The sequence below is a fragment of the Anolis sagrei genome, chromosome 4, assembly GCF_037176765.1.
Source record: "Anolis sagrei isolate rAnoSag1 chromosome 4, rAnoSag1.mat, whole genome shotgun sequence".
Taxonomy (NCBI): domain Eukaryota; kingdom Metazoa; phylum Chordata; class Lepidosauria; order Squamata; family Dactyloidae; genus Anolis; species Anolis sagrei.
This window is the reverse complement of record NC_090024.1, coordinates 122,891,363-122,909,470: the sequence shown is the minus strand read 5'-3', so window position 1 is coordinate 122,909,470 and position 18,108 is coordinate 122,891,363. Positions and strand designations below refer to the sequence as shown.

Here is an 18,108-nt window from a genome sequence, read left to right as displayed (position 1 = left end):
GCTACTTTTTAATTTCATACGGTTGTGAGAATGGTGAGTTGGTGTTCTCATCGCAGCAGACTATCCCAGATAATACCACCATGCAACATCGTTCACTTTCCTTTGTCAAGTTAGTTCAGGATGAGATGCTTACTTTTTGCATTTTAGTGATTCATCTGGGAGCTCCTGTCCTGCCGCTTTGATTGTTAATTATATCATTGTTTTAGAAAACCTTGGTGCTTCCCAGTTTCCTTCCTTTGCAATGATGCAACTGCTCAAATCTTTCTGAAGGCACAGTTTCACCAATCTGATCTTAATGTACACTACTCTGCTCCTGTATGGAGAGAAGGAAGAGAGTTCTGTAGAATACAGAATTGTATTGTATTGCTTGGAGAAGTTACCTTTTTAGATGCCAGAATTCTCCAGTCAACACAGTGAACCCGTGACTTGACTTGAAAGTCTGGCAAAACTCATGTCTGATGGCTCTTGTTCTTCATAGTATCCTAGACATGAGCAATTAGATCTGTCTGTACTAAGGAAAGCTGAAATTTCGCTCCATCACAGGATGCAGCTGGGGGCGGCTGGTTTCACCGTTATCTTCATTGCAGTGTGAATGCCAGAGAACAGTGTAACTGTGTGGGAGGGCTGTGGGAAGGGAAAGAACTTTAGCGCAGCTGGAAAGGCAACCGGGTGGAAAATTCAGTACATCCACCAGCATTTTCCCATTGCAACACTCTCTATGAACTAGCTTTTCTATCAAAGTAAATGGCTTCTTCCTAGAGTAGAGTATGACGTTCTTAGGGCATGTGTGCTTTGTAAAATAATTCCTGGTTTGTGGTTTCATTCATGTGCAGCTCCCTCTGCCATTTCCTGCCCTGGCTTTGTCCTCAGTCTGGCTGAATTGGGAGCAGTGTGACACTGGGAGCTTGGAATACTGCTTTTTTTACCATAACACCCAGAATCTCTCAGCCGACGTACTGGTAGCTTTCCTAAGCATTTCATGACACTGGGAAGACATGAGGCTGAAATGTAGGGCTGACAGTTGGCCTGGGAGCTCAGCTCAGGCTTTGATTACCATTCCCTCTTTCCAAATAACCTCCCTTGTTCTGTACCTTGCCCCCCCCCCCCCCGGTAAGCTAACAGTCAGGATGAAACCTGAATTATCCCTGACCATGTGCATTTTAAATGGAAAAGAACAAGAACTTAAGAGGAAAAGTAAGTAAGTAAGATAGGGGGTCCTGAGAGGAGGGTGGAATACTCCTTCCAAGAAGGAAGGAAAGAAAAATAGAGAAAAGAGGAACTGCCTATGGAGGAAGAAATCAAGAGATGATAGTGGATGGAGTTAAGAAGGAAGACCCCTAAGGCATTGATAACTAATTAGTCAACCAACAAACAAACAATTACTTAAAAACACAGTGAATGATATTGGATCGGATTTATGGGTGAAATCCAGGGCGAACTTAACATAAAGAAAGAGAAAATTTATTACAAATTTAACCCAAAAAGAAGAGGGGGAAAGGAAGTTAATAAATAAATAAATAATTCACAAAGAGAAGGAGAAAGGACTGACCTTGAAGGGCTCTCAATCTATATCAATAAAAATGTAATGTTCATTTGTGGGAGTAATATAACTCCAAACCACTGGACGAATTGCTGCCAAATTTGGCCACAAGACACCTACTAACCCAAGAAGTGACCATCACTCAGAAAAATTATTTTGCCATTTGAGAGTTGTAGTTGTTGGGATTTATTGTTTACTTACAATCAAAGAGCATGCTGAACTCCATCAATGCTGAAATTGAACCAAACGTGGCACACAGAACTCCCATGACCAAGAGAAAAGACTAGAAGGGTTTGGTGGGCATTGACCTTGGGAGTTGTAGTTCACCTACATCTAGAGAGCACTGTGGACTCAAACAATAATGGATCTGGACCAAACTTGTCACGAATATTCCATATGCCTAAATATGAACATAGGTGGAGTTTGGGGGGGAAATAGACCTTGACATTTGGGAGTTGTAGTTACTGGGATTTATTGTTCACCTACAATCAAAGAGCATGCTGAACCCCACCAACGACAGAACTGGGGCAAACTTCCCACACAGAACCCCCATACTTAAGGCCATCCTGTCCAACTCCCTTCACAAGGGCAAGAAAACGTAATCAAAGCCTTCCTGACAAAGAGCTATCCAGCCATAGATATATATGATTCACACACACACATGCATATGACAGATATAGTATCATAGACTTGAAAGGGACCCCTAAATAATGACAATTATATGTTGCATGTTCCAGAGTAGGCAAACCAGACAATCTCCACATCAACACTGACAAAGAAACAGCAAGAAATACTGTTTACCCACAAACATAAAGAAATTACATATGTTAGAAACCAACACTTTCTCATAACTTTATTTTCCAGATCACCAGACTAGGCAACAGTAACGTGTGGCAGGGGACAGCTAGTATACTATATAAAATTAATACCCTCCATCCTCCTGGTCTGGGAAACATTGGCATCATTCTGGCTTATGCACTCAAAATGTTGCCTCCCATGTGCTCAAAAATGGGAGCTGATAACTTGATTCATTCAAAGGAGGCATGTTTGCTTTGCTTTGCATATAGGCAAAGAGTGATTGATTGAAGAGTCATTTAGCTTTGCTTCAGCTCATATGGGAATTGGTGTGGGAAGCTGTCCTTTCATCTTATCTTAGTTGCTGTTAAGTTTTTTGGGTTGTATGGCCATGTTCCAGAAGCATTCTTTCCTGACATTTAGCCTGCATCTATGGGAGGCATCCTCAGAGGTTGTGAGGTTCTTGCTTAGTTCAAAATAAATATATCCTTCTACCCCTAAATAAGCCACCCAAAGTTTTCTGACGTAGCTATAGCTAAAGGCTCGCCTTCTGCAATACAGAAGCATTACTGATACTCTGCCTGTGGTATTTGTGGTGACCCCATAAACTACAAGAAAGGAAACCACAGTGTTCTGATTTAAAAAAACAAAACATGATGAACTCTAAAAGAGAGTAATATAGAATGATTCCTTGTTTTGTGTATAATACTGTATATAATGAATCTTTGTTTTCTATATGGTTGAAGCAGAGTCTTCTCTGAAGGAGCAAATGCTCGCTTGTCATCTCTGAACATAAAGAAATAATTTCCTATGTTTCTGGTGCCTTTCTTTACCCACATCCTGACCCCTTTTAATTTTTGCTCCATTTATTTCTTTTTCAATAGTCTGCATTTTTGGACGTAAAACGTTAGAGACTTGCTAGTGTTCGTTTCAGGACCTATTGCCTTGGAGCCTGGTTTGGAGCAGAGTGGAAGTAGAAAGGATTGAAAGGAAATCTTCTTTATTACCTATTGAACAAATACATTTTTCTGCCTTTCATGTAGCCTGTAACTGCAATGGACGATCGCAAGAGTGTTATTTTGATCCGGAGCTGTACCGTTCCACGGGTCATGGAGGCCACTGCACTGGCTGCTTTGGTAACACAGATGGACCAAACTGTCAAAGGTGCCGGGAGAATTTCTACCGTCTTGGCAGTGAAGAATCATGTCTACCATGCAATTGCAATCCTGTTGGTAAGTAGCCGGGATCCTGGGTGCTTTTTAGTTATTAGGTGACATGTATGGCAGTACAATATGACATCATTCTCCTCCTCCTCGTCGTTGTCGTCATCATTTTAAAGGCAGAGAGTGGGAATTCACAGCATAACTGCAGTTTCTGTACAATGATGATAGTGTGTGTAATTGAAATAATAATGTATGTGAGCTATAAGCAGAGCTCAGAATTATTGAATTAAAAAGTAACTACTGGTTGTTAATGGAAAAAGGAAACTTATTTTTGTGGAATTAAGAGTAATAATTTCTCTTCCTTAAAGACATTTTACAGACATTTTGAAAGAGAAAAAGTATGAAGGTTTCATGCCATTCTTTTGATGATCCAAAAGGGTTTCCCCCTCACTCTGGGAAGATATAAAAATATAATCAGTGCAAGAAGCAATACAAGTTATCTTTAAAGTACTGTTTCAAATAATGATAATAGGTTATCTGTCAAACACAGCAATAAGTAACTGTCCAAGCTTTATTCTTAGGTCATTGTTATTAAAAGTAGAAGCAAGATGGTTCTGAACATATGGTATATATGAGATTTGGTATATATGAGAAAGAGAGCTAGCAGGGCTAGCTTGCCTAGTGTAAGGAGCAGAGGGTGCCATATTTTTAAAGCTATAGCACTGACTGTTTAAACTTTTTACTGCTCCTGTGTTTGGCAGACAGGGCAGGTGTATCCCTTCTGTGTTGTTTCCTAAATTATTTTGTGTTCTAGAAATGTGGTAAATAAATAGAATTTTGGATTTCGGTGTTAATTAAGTTTGCATTTGTGTAGAGGAGAGGAGAGAGAAAGTTTGGGTATGTGTGTATGGATCTGTTAGCTTAGAACATTATTACAAAATATTAATTGTTTTTGACAACCAAGTTCACAGAATAATTTCTGCCTCTCAATTAAGGTATCCAAACTTAGAAATCTATATAAATTTTGAGCTGTGTTTCTCTACCAAAGTAAGGCTGTGATAAGACTTTTTCCTTTATGAACACTGTAACGTGAAGGCTGATAGCTCAGTAATTCGAAGGCAAATATAGAAAGTCTGATAAAGAGCATTAAAATCTTGCAGTATATTCCAGGACACATAGCCAACCAGAACGTATTTAAAGTGTGTTGATGTAAGGTGGTATTTTTGTCTGAGTAATTGTTTCGAAATAATTATAGGCCAGACAGAAGAATGCTGACTGTATATGGTAAAGGCTTTTGTGAGGTCTTTGTTGCTAAATGCCTCTGTTTTCTTTAATCCTTCTTCAAACTGTGAGGTTTGTTCTTTTGTTTAGCCTGAAGGTGAGGATGTGGCTCCTTTCTTAAAAGGAAAACTTTAGCAAATGAAAAGTTGTATAGAAATTTCTCCAAGTAAATAATACTTTGAAAGCACATGAACAAGTTTGAATGTACCAAATGAACAACTTTTAGAAGTGTTTCTGCAGTATACAGCACACCCTTGCTATCCACTGAGGTTTGATTCCAACCCCACCCCCCACTCTGGGTGAAATCTAAAACCATTGAACCTCAAGTCCCATTATATACAACAATGTAGTAAAGTGGTGTCCCTTATATAGAAAGGAAGAAAACAGATTTTTTTAAAAAAATCAAGTTATAGATGGTTGAACCCATGCACACAGAATCCATGGTGTAAAGCAGGGGTCCTCAAACTTTTTAAAAGGGGGGGGGGGCAGATTACTGTCCCTCAGACCGTTGGAGGGCCGGACTATAGTTTCTTTAGCCTCATTTGCCTGGCTCGCATGAGGGGCAGCGCAAGGCAGGTAAGTTGCACTGTTCGCCCTGGCCTCGAGCGAAGCTCTCACTGCTTACATTGCTTGCCAGGCCCGGCGGGCGGTGCGAGGCAGGCGAGGGGATTGGGCCTGGCAAGCAGCAAGGGGCTTTGTGCAAGGGCAGGCCACACAGTGCAACTTACCTACCTTGCTTCCCATCGTGCGAGCCGGGCAAGGGAGGCTGCACCATGCAGCCTGGCCTCGCACAAAATCCCTCACCGCTTGCAAGGCCCAATCCCCTTGCCCGCCTCGCACTGCCCATCGGGCCTAGCAAGGGAGGCTGCACCGCATGGCCTGTTCTCGCACGAAGCCCCTCCCTTGCCTGGCTTGCACGAGGGGCAGCGCGAGGCAGGTAAATTGCACCGGGGCTTTGCAGGCTGGCTAAATGCCCTTGGCGGGCCGCATGTGACCCGTGGGCCGTAGTTTGAGGACCACTGGTGTAAAGGATCAAATGTACATTGGTAAATCTTATACCAGCTCATTGCTGGTTAAGACTATAACATAGCAGTTAGCACATGGGACTGTCTCCAGGTCATATCTGCTTCAAATCTGCTGATGCCTGGTTCCCAGTCATGAAACCAGAAATGAAAATGATGTGGAGAAGACAATGGCATATGTGGCCACAGAGCTTACTAGCAGTACGCAAGGTTCATAGAATCGTAGAACTGGAAGAGACTACAGAATTAGAATCCCCTGCCATACAGGAACACACACACACACACAAACAACAACAACACAAGCATAATACTGTTGCTCAGATGATCCGCTGGAACTTGTGCCACAAATATCATCTGCCTGAGACAAAAAAAACTGGTGAGATCACAAGCCTGAAAAATTTACACAAAATGAACATGTCAAACTTCCAAATTCAGACTGACAGTGTTTTGGAGCACAATACTCCTGTCTTCACGATCATGGAAAAAAACAAAGTTTGGATAATCAATGTTGCAATCCCAGGCAACAGCAGAATTGACGAGAAGCAACTGGAAATGTTTATACGATATGAGAATTTAAAGATCAAACTTCAAAGACTCTGGCACAAGCCAGTAAAGGTGGTCCCAGTGGTGATCAGCACACTGGGTGCAGTGCCTAAAGACCTTGGTCTGCACTTAAACACAATTGGCACTGACAAAATCATATCAGCGGCAAAAGTCCACTATACTCAGAACTGCACATATTATTTGCCGATACATCACACAGTCCTTGACACTTGGGAAGTGTCCAACGTGTGATTGAATACAAAGGCCAGCATGGTGATCTTGTTTGCTGTATACTAATCTTTCTGTGTATATAATGATAATGATAATGATAATGATAATGATAATGATAATAATAATAATTTATTTGTATTCCACCCTATCTCCCCAAAGGGACTCAGAGCAGATGCACTCCCAACAAATGGCCATCCAGCCTCCAGAGGAGACTGCACTACATTCTGAGACAGCATATTCAAATAGCTCTTGCCATAAGGAAATGTGTTTGTTTGGATATAAGGCACTTGGTTACTTGAATCCCCATTTGAACTGTTGTGGTGTAAACTCAAGCTGCTACTTCAGTGAGAACAAAGGATTTGTTTTGTGCATTTCTTGGCTTCTGTGATCTTGTTGCCACAATTTATTGTCAAAGTTATAGCTCATGATGAGGTAATGGAGAGCCATTTTGAAGGTTATTGTGGGAAGGGGCTTGCTGCAGCCAAGCTTCAGCCTCCTGTGAGTGAATTAAGAGTTGCTTTGTAAAATTTCTGAAGTGTAGCAGGGAAATCCCTCTACGCATCGAGACAGAAGGTAAACCAAAGAAATTCAAATAGTGCAGTGGTTGTCTTTCTGTGTATCAGTTACCTCTGCCAACTGAAATGCAAAACAGGAAGACACTAGTGATAAAATGGAGTTTGAGAAGACCAGTAGACAGCCAGCACTAATTGTTTAGATGTTTGTGGCATTTTTGTCAAAGCCACTGTATCTGAGCACTTTAACATTGTCTTAGTGCAGTATGAATCAGCAGCTGGCCTAAGTCTTGCAGCCTAAATTGGAAATGTTAAAGCTATTAAACTTTGTGTATATAGCACATATTTGCATGTTTGACTTCAGATTGCTTAGTCTGAATTATCATGTTCATCCTGTAGAATTACAGAAAACAGTTCTGGTTTTTTGTGCATATGTTTTGAACAGTACCAATCTCACTTTGTTTTTACAGGCTCCCTCAGCACACAGTGTGACAACTATGGGCGCTGCAGTTGTAAACCTGGCGTGATGGGTGACAAATGTGACAGATGTCAGCCTGGTTTCCACTCTCTCACAGAAGCTGGTTGCAGGTAAAAGCTACATAGTCTAATAGGTCATAACAAAGAGGAGAATAGCTGTATCCAGTGTCAAATCTGTAGTCCTGAATTTAGATTTTTTTTAAATTTCCCCAGTAATTCTGATTACTGTATATAATCAAGTATAAGCCTAGTTTTTCAGTCCTTTTTTAGGCTGAAAAGGTATCCCCTGGCTTATACTCGAGTCAAGGTTATTTATTATTTTACGTTGTTGTTGTTGTTTTACTTTATTATTGTTGTTATTACATTATTTTACTCTATTTATTATTGTTAGATTTATTATTTTACTCTATTATTATTACTATTGTTATTATTTTACTCTATTTATTATTATTGGAAAGATACATAGGCATATTTACATTGAAGAAGGTTAGAATAATGGTTGAATCAGAGTTGGACAGTCTTATGTTGAATTACAGTTTTGTTTAAGTATTCAAAAACATTTAACCAACTGATGCCTCAATTAATGTAAATGCTGCATTTCCCACCCTTGGCTTATATTCAAGTCAATCCATTTCCCCAGTTTGTTGTGCTAAAATTAGGTGCCTCAGCTTATATTCAGGTTGGCTTATACTCGAGTATATATGGTACTTTTATTTTCTTTCAGGCGGTGTTCCTGTGATCCTGCTGGCAGCACAGATGAGTGCAACATGGAAACTGGGCGTTGCACTTGTAAGGACAATGTGGAGGGATTCAATTGTGAGAGGTAAGGTTGCCATATTTCATGTCAGGATTTTTAACATGGGGCTTTGGTTGATTTGCTTATTTTTCCCATTGTTTCAAAGTGCACGGAGCTACACGGATTGGACCAATACTATGTTATTTTGAAAAAACTTGTAAAATGAGAGATGGTGATTTATCCAAGGCCATCTAGTGAATTTCTTGATTGAAAGGAAACCCACTTCGGCCTCCTTCTCACAAGCAGCTGGCGATCTTTCTGATTTTTAATTGAGTTAGATAACTCTGATAGAAGTATTGTCGAAGGCTTTTGTGGCCGGAATCACTGGGCTGTTGTGTGTTTTTCGGGCAGTATGGCCATGTTCCAGAAGCATTCTCTCTTGACATTTCACCTGCAACTATGGCAGGCATCTTCAGAGGTTGTGAGGTCTCACAACCTGGCCATACAGCCCGGAAAACACACAACAACCCTCTGATAGAAGTTTTCAGAAGAGACATCTGCCCCGTGTTTGTGGGGAAGCAGAAATTTGGGCCCTGAAACAAAATACCATCTTGCCCATGTGGAGACATGGGGCAAAAAACTGATGAGTTGAGAGAAGGTTTCATTGCTGATACTAGTCACAATATTTTCCTTGCGTTGGTTTTGTTTTCTTGCCCAACTTAACATTAGGCAAAACAAGCACAGTAATCAACGAGGAGCAATTTTAAGTAAGAATTTGAATCCAGGTTTTCCTGTAAAGTATCCATTGTCCTTGTGAACAGGACAACTTTGACTTTATGTTACTTCATTCTCAGAGCATATTTTCAAGGTACTAGCGATTGTTGTACATGAAGAGAAAGAAACTAGTGTGGGGCTCTCTCCAATAATCGTCTAGTGTGATTGTATGATGTATTGTGGGTATTTCCTGTTCTTATGCTATGGATATAGAAGTGCAGAGGCAGAAGAGGAATGTGGGAGAAGAATAATCTGGATTCGATATTTCAGTGTTTCCTTTTCTTTTTAGGTGTAAACCTGGCTTTTTCAACCTGGATTCCAGCAACCCTAGGGGATGTACTCCTTGCTTCTGTTTTGGGCATTCTTCTGTCTGTACGAATGCTAATGGATACAGCATCTACAGAATTACCTCAAGTTTCCAGATTGGTAAGATCAAGAACTTTTAATAAGACCCAAAGCATACCTATCCTTACCATAAATCTTTAATTTATCTTCATTTAATGTCAACGCTAAAGGTATAACACACCTGTAATACTGTGTTTGTTGTATTGATGGGTGTGGCCTCATGTAAGCCGCCCCGAGTCCCCCTGGAGGAGATGGAGCGGGGTATAAATAAAGGTTATTATTATTATTATTATTATTATTATTATTATTATTATTATTCATGTTCTGGTCATGCAAGTCATGAAATCATAGATACTGTAAATTGAGAAATGAAAACAAGACAAGATTAGGATATGCAGAAATCAATCTGTAGTAATAATTTCCAGTTAGCTAAATTAGTTAAGCAGTTGGGAGGATATGCCTTGTAACTATATGCCGTAATGAGATGCTCTTGGGGCTGGGTGGAAGTTACCATAAAATGGATGAAATGTTGCAGTCTTCTGGTCTTTGATTTAAATTTCTTTAGAAGTATAGCTCTGGGTTCACTGGCATACATGTTGGATCATTTCCCGCTCCTGACAACTGTATTTGCTCCCCAGTGGCACTTCCAGGTTTGTCCAAAGCAGAGTATATATTTTTGTATGATAGAGAAGCACTTAACCTGTGCTTTCCTTTCCAGTGTTCCTCTCATATACTTCTAAGAAGGGGAAGCTTCATCCTTTGGAGCCCCCCGGTGGTGCAGTGGGTTAAAGCCCTTGTGCCAGCAGGACTGAAGACCGACAGGTCGCAGGTTCGAATCCGGGGAGAGGCGGATGAGCTCCCTCTATCAGCTCCAGCTCCTCATGCATGGACATGAGAGAAGCCTCCCACAAGGATTATAAAAACATAAAAATCATCCAGGGGTCTCCTGGGCAATGTCCTTGCAGACGGCCAATTCTCTCACAACAGGACGCTCTTGACACGACAAAAAAAAAAATCCTTTGGAGATAATCTGTTAGGAACCATGTGTTCATTCTCAGACCTTTCCCACTGTAATTATAAATGTTATGACATACAATCATACAGGCTCCATTCCACTTGAAAATGCCTGCTGCTAGGTGGCAGCAAATTTATTATAAAGCTGACCATTTATATGGGCATTCGATAATATTGGCTCCAAAAATTAGTATTTGGAGACCACAGCACTTTGTGGGGGAAAAACAGGCATTCTTGTTTCTGCTCTGTGTTCTGGTCCTAATTCCTGAATTGTATAAGCTATAGCTTCTTGGACTGAGAACAAGCATTGTGACCCCTTGTCTTATGCATCATAGTGCAAAAGTTATCCTAAATTTGGTACACCAACGTTTTTCATAACTAATTTTCTTTCTGATCATAAACCAGGATTGTTGTTGCTGTTTGGTTGATATTAATAGTTTAGTTATTTTACAACTATAGCATATTTGCAGATAATATAAGCATGGTTTCCTTCAAATGATTAGCCTCTGCTGTACACAGCTCATTTACTTCTGCTTTGCAGAAAATGGTAAAACAAATAATAAAAAAAGCTCTGAGGGATAGCCAGACCCCAGGCTTTTGACTTGTTTGGGAACTAGGATACCCACCCATGGCTTAGATCCTCATACTAAGATTTTCCATTATATTTTGTTTTTATCAGTCCATTAGAATGGAGGGATAAATTAGAGCAAGATGATCTCTATACACTACCATTACATCAATTTCCAGTAAACCAAAGTTAATGCAACAATTCTGGCTTATCATTGTGCATGAGCCCTTCCATTGTGGTCCAACCAATTAAGCCTAATCCTTTCTCATTTTATAGCTATTACAAGCTAGGTTGGCATGCAAATATATAAAATGCTATTAGTGTTTTTCCCCCACCGCATTGACAGTGAAGCAATTCATCCTTAGCTTAAAATTGTTTTCCTTCTATGATAATTAGGAGAGGAAGAGTGGCATGCAGAACAGCGAGATGGTTCTGAAATCTCTGTCCAGTGGATTGCTGAGACTCAGGAAATATCTGTAATCTCAGATACACCTTTTCCTATATATTTCATTGCACCAGGTATGTTATGAGACAAGTTATTTTCATTCATGGGTAGTACTTGCAAATTAATTGTTTGCTTTTACCATTATTTGAGTATAAACCTTGTTTTCTCCTTACAGGCAAGTTCCTTGGAAATCAAATCTTGAGTTATGGTCAAAACCTGACATTCTCTTTTCGGGTCGATAGGCGGGACACACGCCTTTCTGCTGAGGATATAGTCCTTGAAGGTGCTGGACTGAGAGTATCAGTGCCTCTGATTGCTCAAGGCAACTCCTATCCCAGTGAGAACATACTAAAGTACACTTTCAGGTATGGAGGTGTGTGTGTGTGTTTTGAGAGAGATAAATTGTTGGAGAAAAAAAATCAAGCACAGTTTAACACATAAACAAAGCACAACTGGGATTGCTATGAACTCACATGGTAACAGACTTTGAAACCCCCTCCTGTTATTGATAGTGCTTTCAGGAATCAGGTAGTGGACAGAATGTTTAGCCATTGTTGTGGTACTTGTGGCCCAAGTAGCTTTTGGAAGATTTTTCTGAAAAGCATGTCTAGGAAGCCTATAGCTCTACAAAGAAGTCTTTAGCAATGATAACCCCATTAAAAGATTGTCAGACTCTAGTACTTAGGCCAGGAAGGAAAATGCTGGAACAGTGAAGAGAATGGTGATTGGGAAGTTGTCCCTTGGCTGGAGGGGAAGAAGAGAGAGAGAGAGAGAGAGAGAGAGAGAGAGAGAGAGAGAGAACAGAAACAAGCCAGCATGTAGACCCCTTCCCTGAACTCTGTCAGTGGGTGGTTCTACAACAGAACAAGATCAGGAGGTTAAGTTCTGTGTGTGATCATTGTAAAACCAAATACATTTAAGATTTAAAAGTGATATACTCTTCCCATTAGGCTCCATGAAGCAACAGATTATCCCTGGAGGCCTTCGCTAACCCCATTTGAGTTCCAGAAGCTGCTCCGCAACTTAACTGCTGTCAAGATTCGTGGGACTTACAGTGAGAGGAGTAAGTTGATGATAATAGCTGAAACTGAATGAATAGCAAGGAAAAGCAGCCTTCTCTGCTTTTGCGTCTGTACTTAGATGAAGAAAAGCTTTTCTCTGAGAAACTGAACTCTGTGCCCAAATCTTATGACATTTCAATGGGGCAAAAACATTTCTGCTTTAGTAGTCTTAATTTTTTAGGTAGATTTCTTTAAAAATCTTATTCTTCTGTCTTACCTGCTGAAACTCTTGTTTTTTATGCTTTTTTAAAAAAATGGGAGCCATTGTATTTTGTAGTTCATAATAATAATAATAATAATAATAATAATAATAATAATAATAATAATAATTTATTTATATACCGCTCCATCTCCCCGAGGAGACATCACAAAACATACAAAGTAAAAAACAACAAAACCATAAGATTAACAAAACAAAATATAAGCATACAAATGGTTGCCATAACACACATATATTAAAAGTAATCCTTCCTGTTCAAGGCAATTAAAACATTTAAAAGGCCGGGCCAAGATTTGCGCAAGCCCAGAAATTCTAGGGGGCCCGGGAATTAAGTGCAATGCTATGGCAGGCAACAATAATATTAGATACGGGTCTGTGGCTGTTCATTCCGGGGCCAATTAGAGGAAATAATCTGGGTAATTGGTAGGAAAAACATAGTTGTAGTTCACTGTAGTTATTCTCAGTTAAGCACTAAAAGGGCTTTGGGGTATTTTTTAGTATATCATTCAAAAAAGGAGCTTGCTTTGTCATTGCTTTTGCAGGCCAGGATCATAAGCCATGACCTGTTCTTGGTCAACAAATTCTGTCTTAAATTTGGGAAAAAATTGTTTCAGAAGACTGACCCGAAATATGATGAGAGAGGAGCAATTTGAGAGCAAGAAAACTGTATGCACCATCAAAATATGTCAGAATTCTCTGGAATCCACGTGAATACAATTACTTGATTTTCTTTTTTAAAAACAGGAATCAGATACTCTTCTTCCCAGAATTTTGAGTGAAAGACAAGCTACAGCAAATGAGTGGCATCAGTATTACTGTAATTCAGAAATAGAATGAGATTAGAGGCAGGGATTGGGGGGGGGGGCAGATTCTGGCTTGGAAACTATTCTGCTTCATTCTTTGTGGAGGATATTCTGGTGATATGTGAAATAATAGTGTAAACACATCTTGGCATAAGTTTTGGGTGGATCACAATGCTGAACAAACTAGCCCTTTTATGTCACCTTTGGGTCTTTATAGAACTTCCTAAGGATTATCTTGAGTTATGGTCAAAACCTGACATGTAAAATTTGCCAATAATACCATTCATATATGACCAGTGTGATCTAGTGGTTTGTGTTTAGACTATGACTCTGAATACCAAGGTTCAATACCCCACTTTGCCATTGAAGCCCATAGGTGACTTTGAACAAATCACACATTCTCAGCTCCAGAAAACCCTGTTAGAGGTTTGCCTTTGGGAGATTAACACAACGACAACAATGGCAATTTTGAGTCAAAAGCTAAGATATGAGATCAGTAACTTCCCTGTAGCCTCCTAATGGGTCCATAATGAGTGGGATTTGAATCAGTGACTCATATATTTTCAATTCAGTGACTCATATATTTCCTACAGACACTGGCTCTCTATTAAGGATACAGGAATTATTAATTGTTTATTAATATGAGAATAACCAGGAAGTTGCCCTCAATATCACATTGGTGTAATGCAGAATCCTTCATGTTAACTATGTCTAAAATGTATGGAATTTTGGGAGGACTGAGAAGTTAAGTATATTTAAGAAAAATGTATTTACTGAAGGAGAAGTGATGGAGAAAGATACTGGTGCAATTAACATTCCGCTCATTGCTAACTTGAAGTGTTTAGGGCTGAAGTTGGCGTCAGAGTTGCTACTCAAAATGTAAACATCCTTACATCAACATATAACCCCATAAAAATTATTGTATATATGAGGCAGAACCCTTCCTGAGAGCAATTACTCAGGCTTAGCTGTCAAGAAACAAGATCAGGTGGAGGAGAAGCCAGGTGGGGGGCTGAACAGAATATTCCCCTCTTTTCTTGGATCACGTGTTTTTTTTTTCCTGGAGGGGCTTATTGTATTAATAAGTTATGGATTCAAAAGTCCAAGTTAGACCAAAAGTTCTACTTATCCATCTGCAAAAATTGGGAACAGTTCCACTTCCTTTTCTGATGACATATGCAAAAGGAACGATGTGTGTAAATAAATGTTATGGTAGTTATCAACTGCATTCTTTATCCACGCTGGGAACATGCTTGGCTTGTTGCCATCCCTGCATGCCTGATAGCCTTTTCTGGGCAAAAGCACAATATTTGCCACTTTGGTATGTGGGCATTCTATGCAGATCTGGGTGCAGATATGACACAATTTCCCTACAAACCTGGTTTGCTCTTCGGTAATCAGCTTAAGAAGTACTCATCCCCTCCTATTCACTTCTCTGCACAGTATTGGCAAGGTTAAAATGCATATCATGTGAACATTGAATCATAAAATCAAAGAGTTGGAAGAGACCTCATGGGCCATCCAGTCCAACCCCCTGCCAAGAAGCAGGAATATTGCATTCAAATCACCCCTGACAGATGGCCATCCAGCCTCTGCTTAAAAGCTTCCAAAGAAGGAGCCTCCACCACACTCCGGGGCAGAGAGTTCCACTGCTGAACAGCTCTCACAGTCAGGAAGTTCTTTCTAATGTTCAGATGGAATTTCCTCTCTTGTAGTTTGAAGACAAGCTATTGCCAACCTCAGAAAGCAAACACCACTACAGATGTTTGAAATGGATTTGGAATTGTGAAAGAAACTGGTTTCCATATTATTATGGCTTTCTTCGGTATATTGCTAAGATTAAACAGTAACTAACACAGTGGGGAGCAAAATACCTTGTAAAACAACTGGAGGGAGGGACATACAATGTCTGACTTCTCCCTGTGCCCTGGTTTCATTTCTGAATTAACAATTTAGACATGTGTACTGGGTACACACAACCCAAAGCACTTCACTTTTTAACAAAAAAGACAGTGAAAGACAATGGAGCACTCTGGAGAACAGAAATAACAGGACACCCAGGGGAAAACCTAGTAATCTGGCTGTTAAGAGTGTTGGGTTGCAAAAAGGCCAGAGGAGAGGGAAACGGTTTGGAGTGAGAGGTGCCTTCAGTGTCCCTTTGGCTCAATTGCTCATCTTTCCCAGCCACCTCCTAATCAAGCTAAAGTACCATTTTTAGAGCAGTTGGCAGAACATAACCTCCTCCTGCTCTCCAGTGAATCTCTTGAACAAACATGGGTCCCATAGAGAGCAGCCTTTATCAGGGTGAATGTGTGGCACAATGGCTAAGTGTTGCTGAGAATCATCTAGCTGCAGTTATCTAGTGTACTGCAGTCATAGGGTGCCGCTTTGTTAGCCGTCCTGAGTCCCTCTGCGGAGGTTGAGAAAGGATGGGATATAAAAGCCCTAAATAAATAAATAAATAAATAAAGTATTTATTTATTTATTTCGAGGTTTTATATACCGACCCTCTCACCTTCAAAGAGGGATTCGGACCGGTTCACAACATGTGTTAACATACAAAGAATATACAATAACAACACAATGCCACTTCATAACACGATTAAAATATCAGCACTATACACATTAAAACATTATCATCACCGTTAAAAGAGCCAAATCGTCCGACACCATCACAATCCCATTCATCATCCTCCTTTCATGTGGGCAAAGAATTAAGTAAGATGTATTTAAATGACTAAAGCAGTGTACTGTTTAGATAGGTACTTATTCTTGTAATTGTTAGCTAAGCACAACTGGAAGAAGAATTGTCGAAGGCTTTCATGGCCGGAATCACTGGGTTGTTGTATGTTTTTTCGGGCTATATGGCCGTGGTCTAGAGGCATTCTCTCCTGACATTTTGCCTGCATCTATGGCAAGCATCCTCAGAGGTGGTGAGGTCTTTTGGAACTAGGAAAAAGGGTTTATATATCTGTGGAATGACCAAGGTGGGACAAAGGACTCTTGTCTGCTGGAGCTAGGTGTGAATGTTTCAGCTGACCACCTTGATTAGCATATAATCATTTATATAACCATTTTCATGGTTTCCTCCTTTCTGTTGAAATTGTCCACATGCTTGTGTATTTCATTGGCTTCTCCGTGTAGTCTGACATGGTGGTTGTGAGAGTGGTCCAGCATTTCTGTGTTCTCAAATAAAATGATGTGTCCAGGTTGGTTCATCAGGTGCTCTGCTATGGCTGACTTCTCTGGTTCAAGTAGTCTGCAGTGCCTTTCAAACTATCTACAGACCCACCAAGATCCTCTCCCCTCTGCAGGAGTCTACCGTGTACCATGCAGCTGTGGACAAGTCTACAAAGGGACCACCAAACGCAGCATTGCCCAAACACAAATCAAGGAACATGAAAGGCACTGCAGACTACTTCAACCAGAGACACAGCATTTTATTTGCTATAGTGATTTCCAATATGTTATGGAAAAGGGAGGAAAATTAGCTAGATATTAGTAGTTGACAACATTGAGGTGCATGAGGCAGACCTTATAGTTATAGGATAAGTGGTGCAAGTGGCAGTAGAATCTGCTCTGGCAGCTTGGAAATGACATTTGAAAGGCTTATCATTATTTTTTCTGTCTCATCCCACACTTGACCTTATTGGAAAACAAGTGTAGAGCTTAGAGAGGTGAAATAAAGCATATTGAGAAATGAGAAAATTGTAAATTATAAATATATCCAGCCCTGTGTGTATGGATTCTTTTGTTTTTAATTTTTATTTGATCAAAGCATTCTGCTCTCCTGATAATGCTATGAAGATTATTCTTCAACTTATTAATATGCATATATTTTACATTTCCTCCAGATGCTGGATATTTGGACGATGTCACTATTGTAAGTGCTCGGCCTGGGCCTGGAATCACAGCAACATGGGTGGAAAGTTGTACTTGTCCCACAGGCTATTTGGGGCAGTTCTGTGAACGATGTGCTGATGGCTACAGGAGAGAGACTCCCAGTCTTGGGCCCTACAGTCCATGTGTGCCATGTTTCTGCAATGGACATAGTGAAACCTGCAACCCTGAAACTGGTAAGGAAGAAAGAGTGGTGTTTCAATCTGTTTCAAATTGGTTATTAGGTACTCAAATGTGACGTCTGTATGCCAGATCTCCTTGCATCTCAGTCTTTACCCCCTCTTATCATCATTAATGACGCCTGCAATAGATGTTATTGTGTTTTCCTTCTCTGTTGCACTGGTAGCACCTATCCACAGCAGAAAACAAGCCAGTAGCTCCCTCTCCTGGCAACCTGCCACAGTGACACAGAGAGGATGGTGCTTGGTCTGGTCTCCATCATCCTCCTGGATGAAGCCAAGCAACCAAGATTTCAGACTTAAGATTATTTGTACGTAGGATTTACCCATCCTGATAATTAATTAATTTTTTCATTAAATATATAGGTGCTTCTTGTCATCTAGTATTGTTTTTGACGAGTTAAAGTCATCTAAAAGACAAAGCATGAAACACATTAGGAAAGCTTGGGTGTCCTCCTGGACTCATCACTTACTCTTGAAGCTCAGGCGTCAGCAGTGG

At 40.2% G+C, this 18,108-nt stretch overlaps 1 protein-coding gene across 2 annotated transcripts in view; it reads left to right on the top strand.

Annotated features, from left to right (window-relative positions):
• The window catches only part of LAMC1 (laminin subunit gamma 1), a 136,024-nt gene that overhangs the window by 81,479 nt on the left and 36,437 nt on the right, over positions 1 to 18,108 (top strand). For both annotated transcript variants that reach the window (XM_060774486.2, XM_067467616.1), the window contains exons 5-12: positions 3,379 to 3,567; positions 7,558 to 7,675; positions 8,289 to 8,387; positions 9,364 to 9,500; positions 11,398 to 11,520; positions 11,622 to 11,811; positions 12,397 to 12,509; positions 17,385 to 17,606. In XM_060774486.2, coding sequence (XP_060630469.2) covers positions 3,379 to 3,567; positions 7,558 to 7,675; positions 8,289 to 8,387; positions 9,364 to 9,500; positions 11,398 to 11,520; positions 11,622 to 11,811; positions 12,397 to 12,509; positions 17,385 to 17,606 — 1,191 coding nt within the window. The remainder of the gene's footprint in view (positions 1 to 3,378; positions 3,568 to 7,557; positions 7,676 to 8,288; positions 8,388 to 9,363; positions 9,501 to 11,397; positions 11,521 to 11,621; positions 11,812 to 12,396; positions 12,510 to 17,384; positions 17,607 to 18,108) is intronic.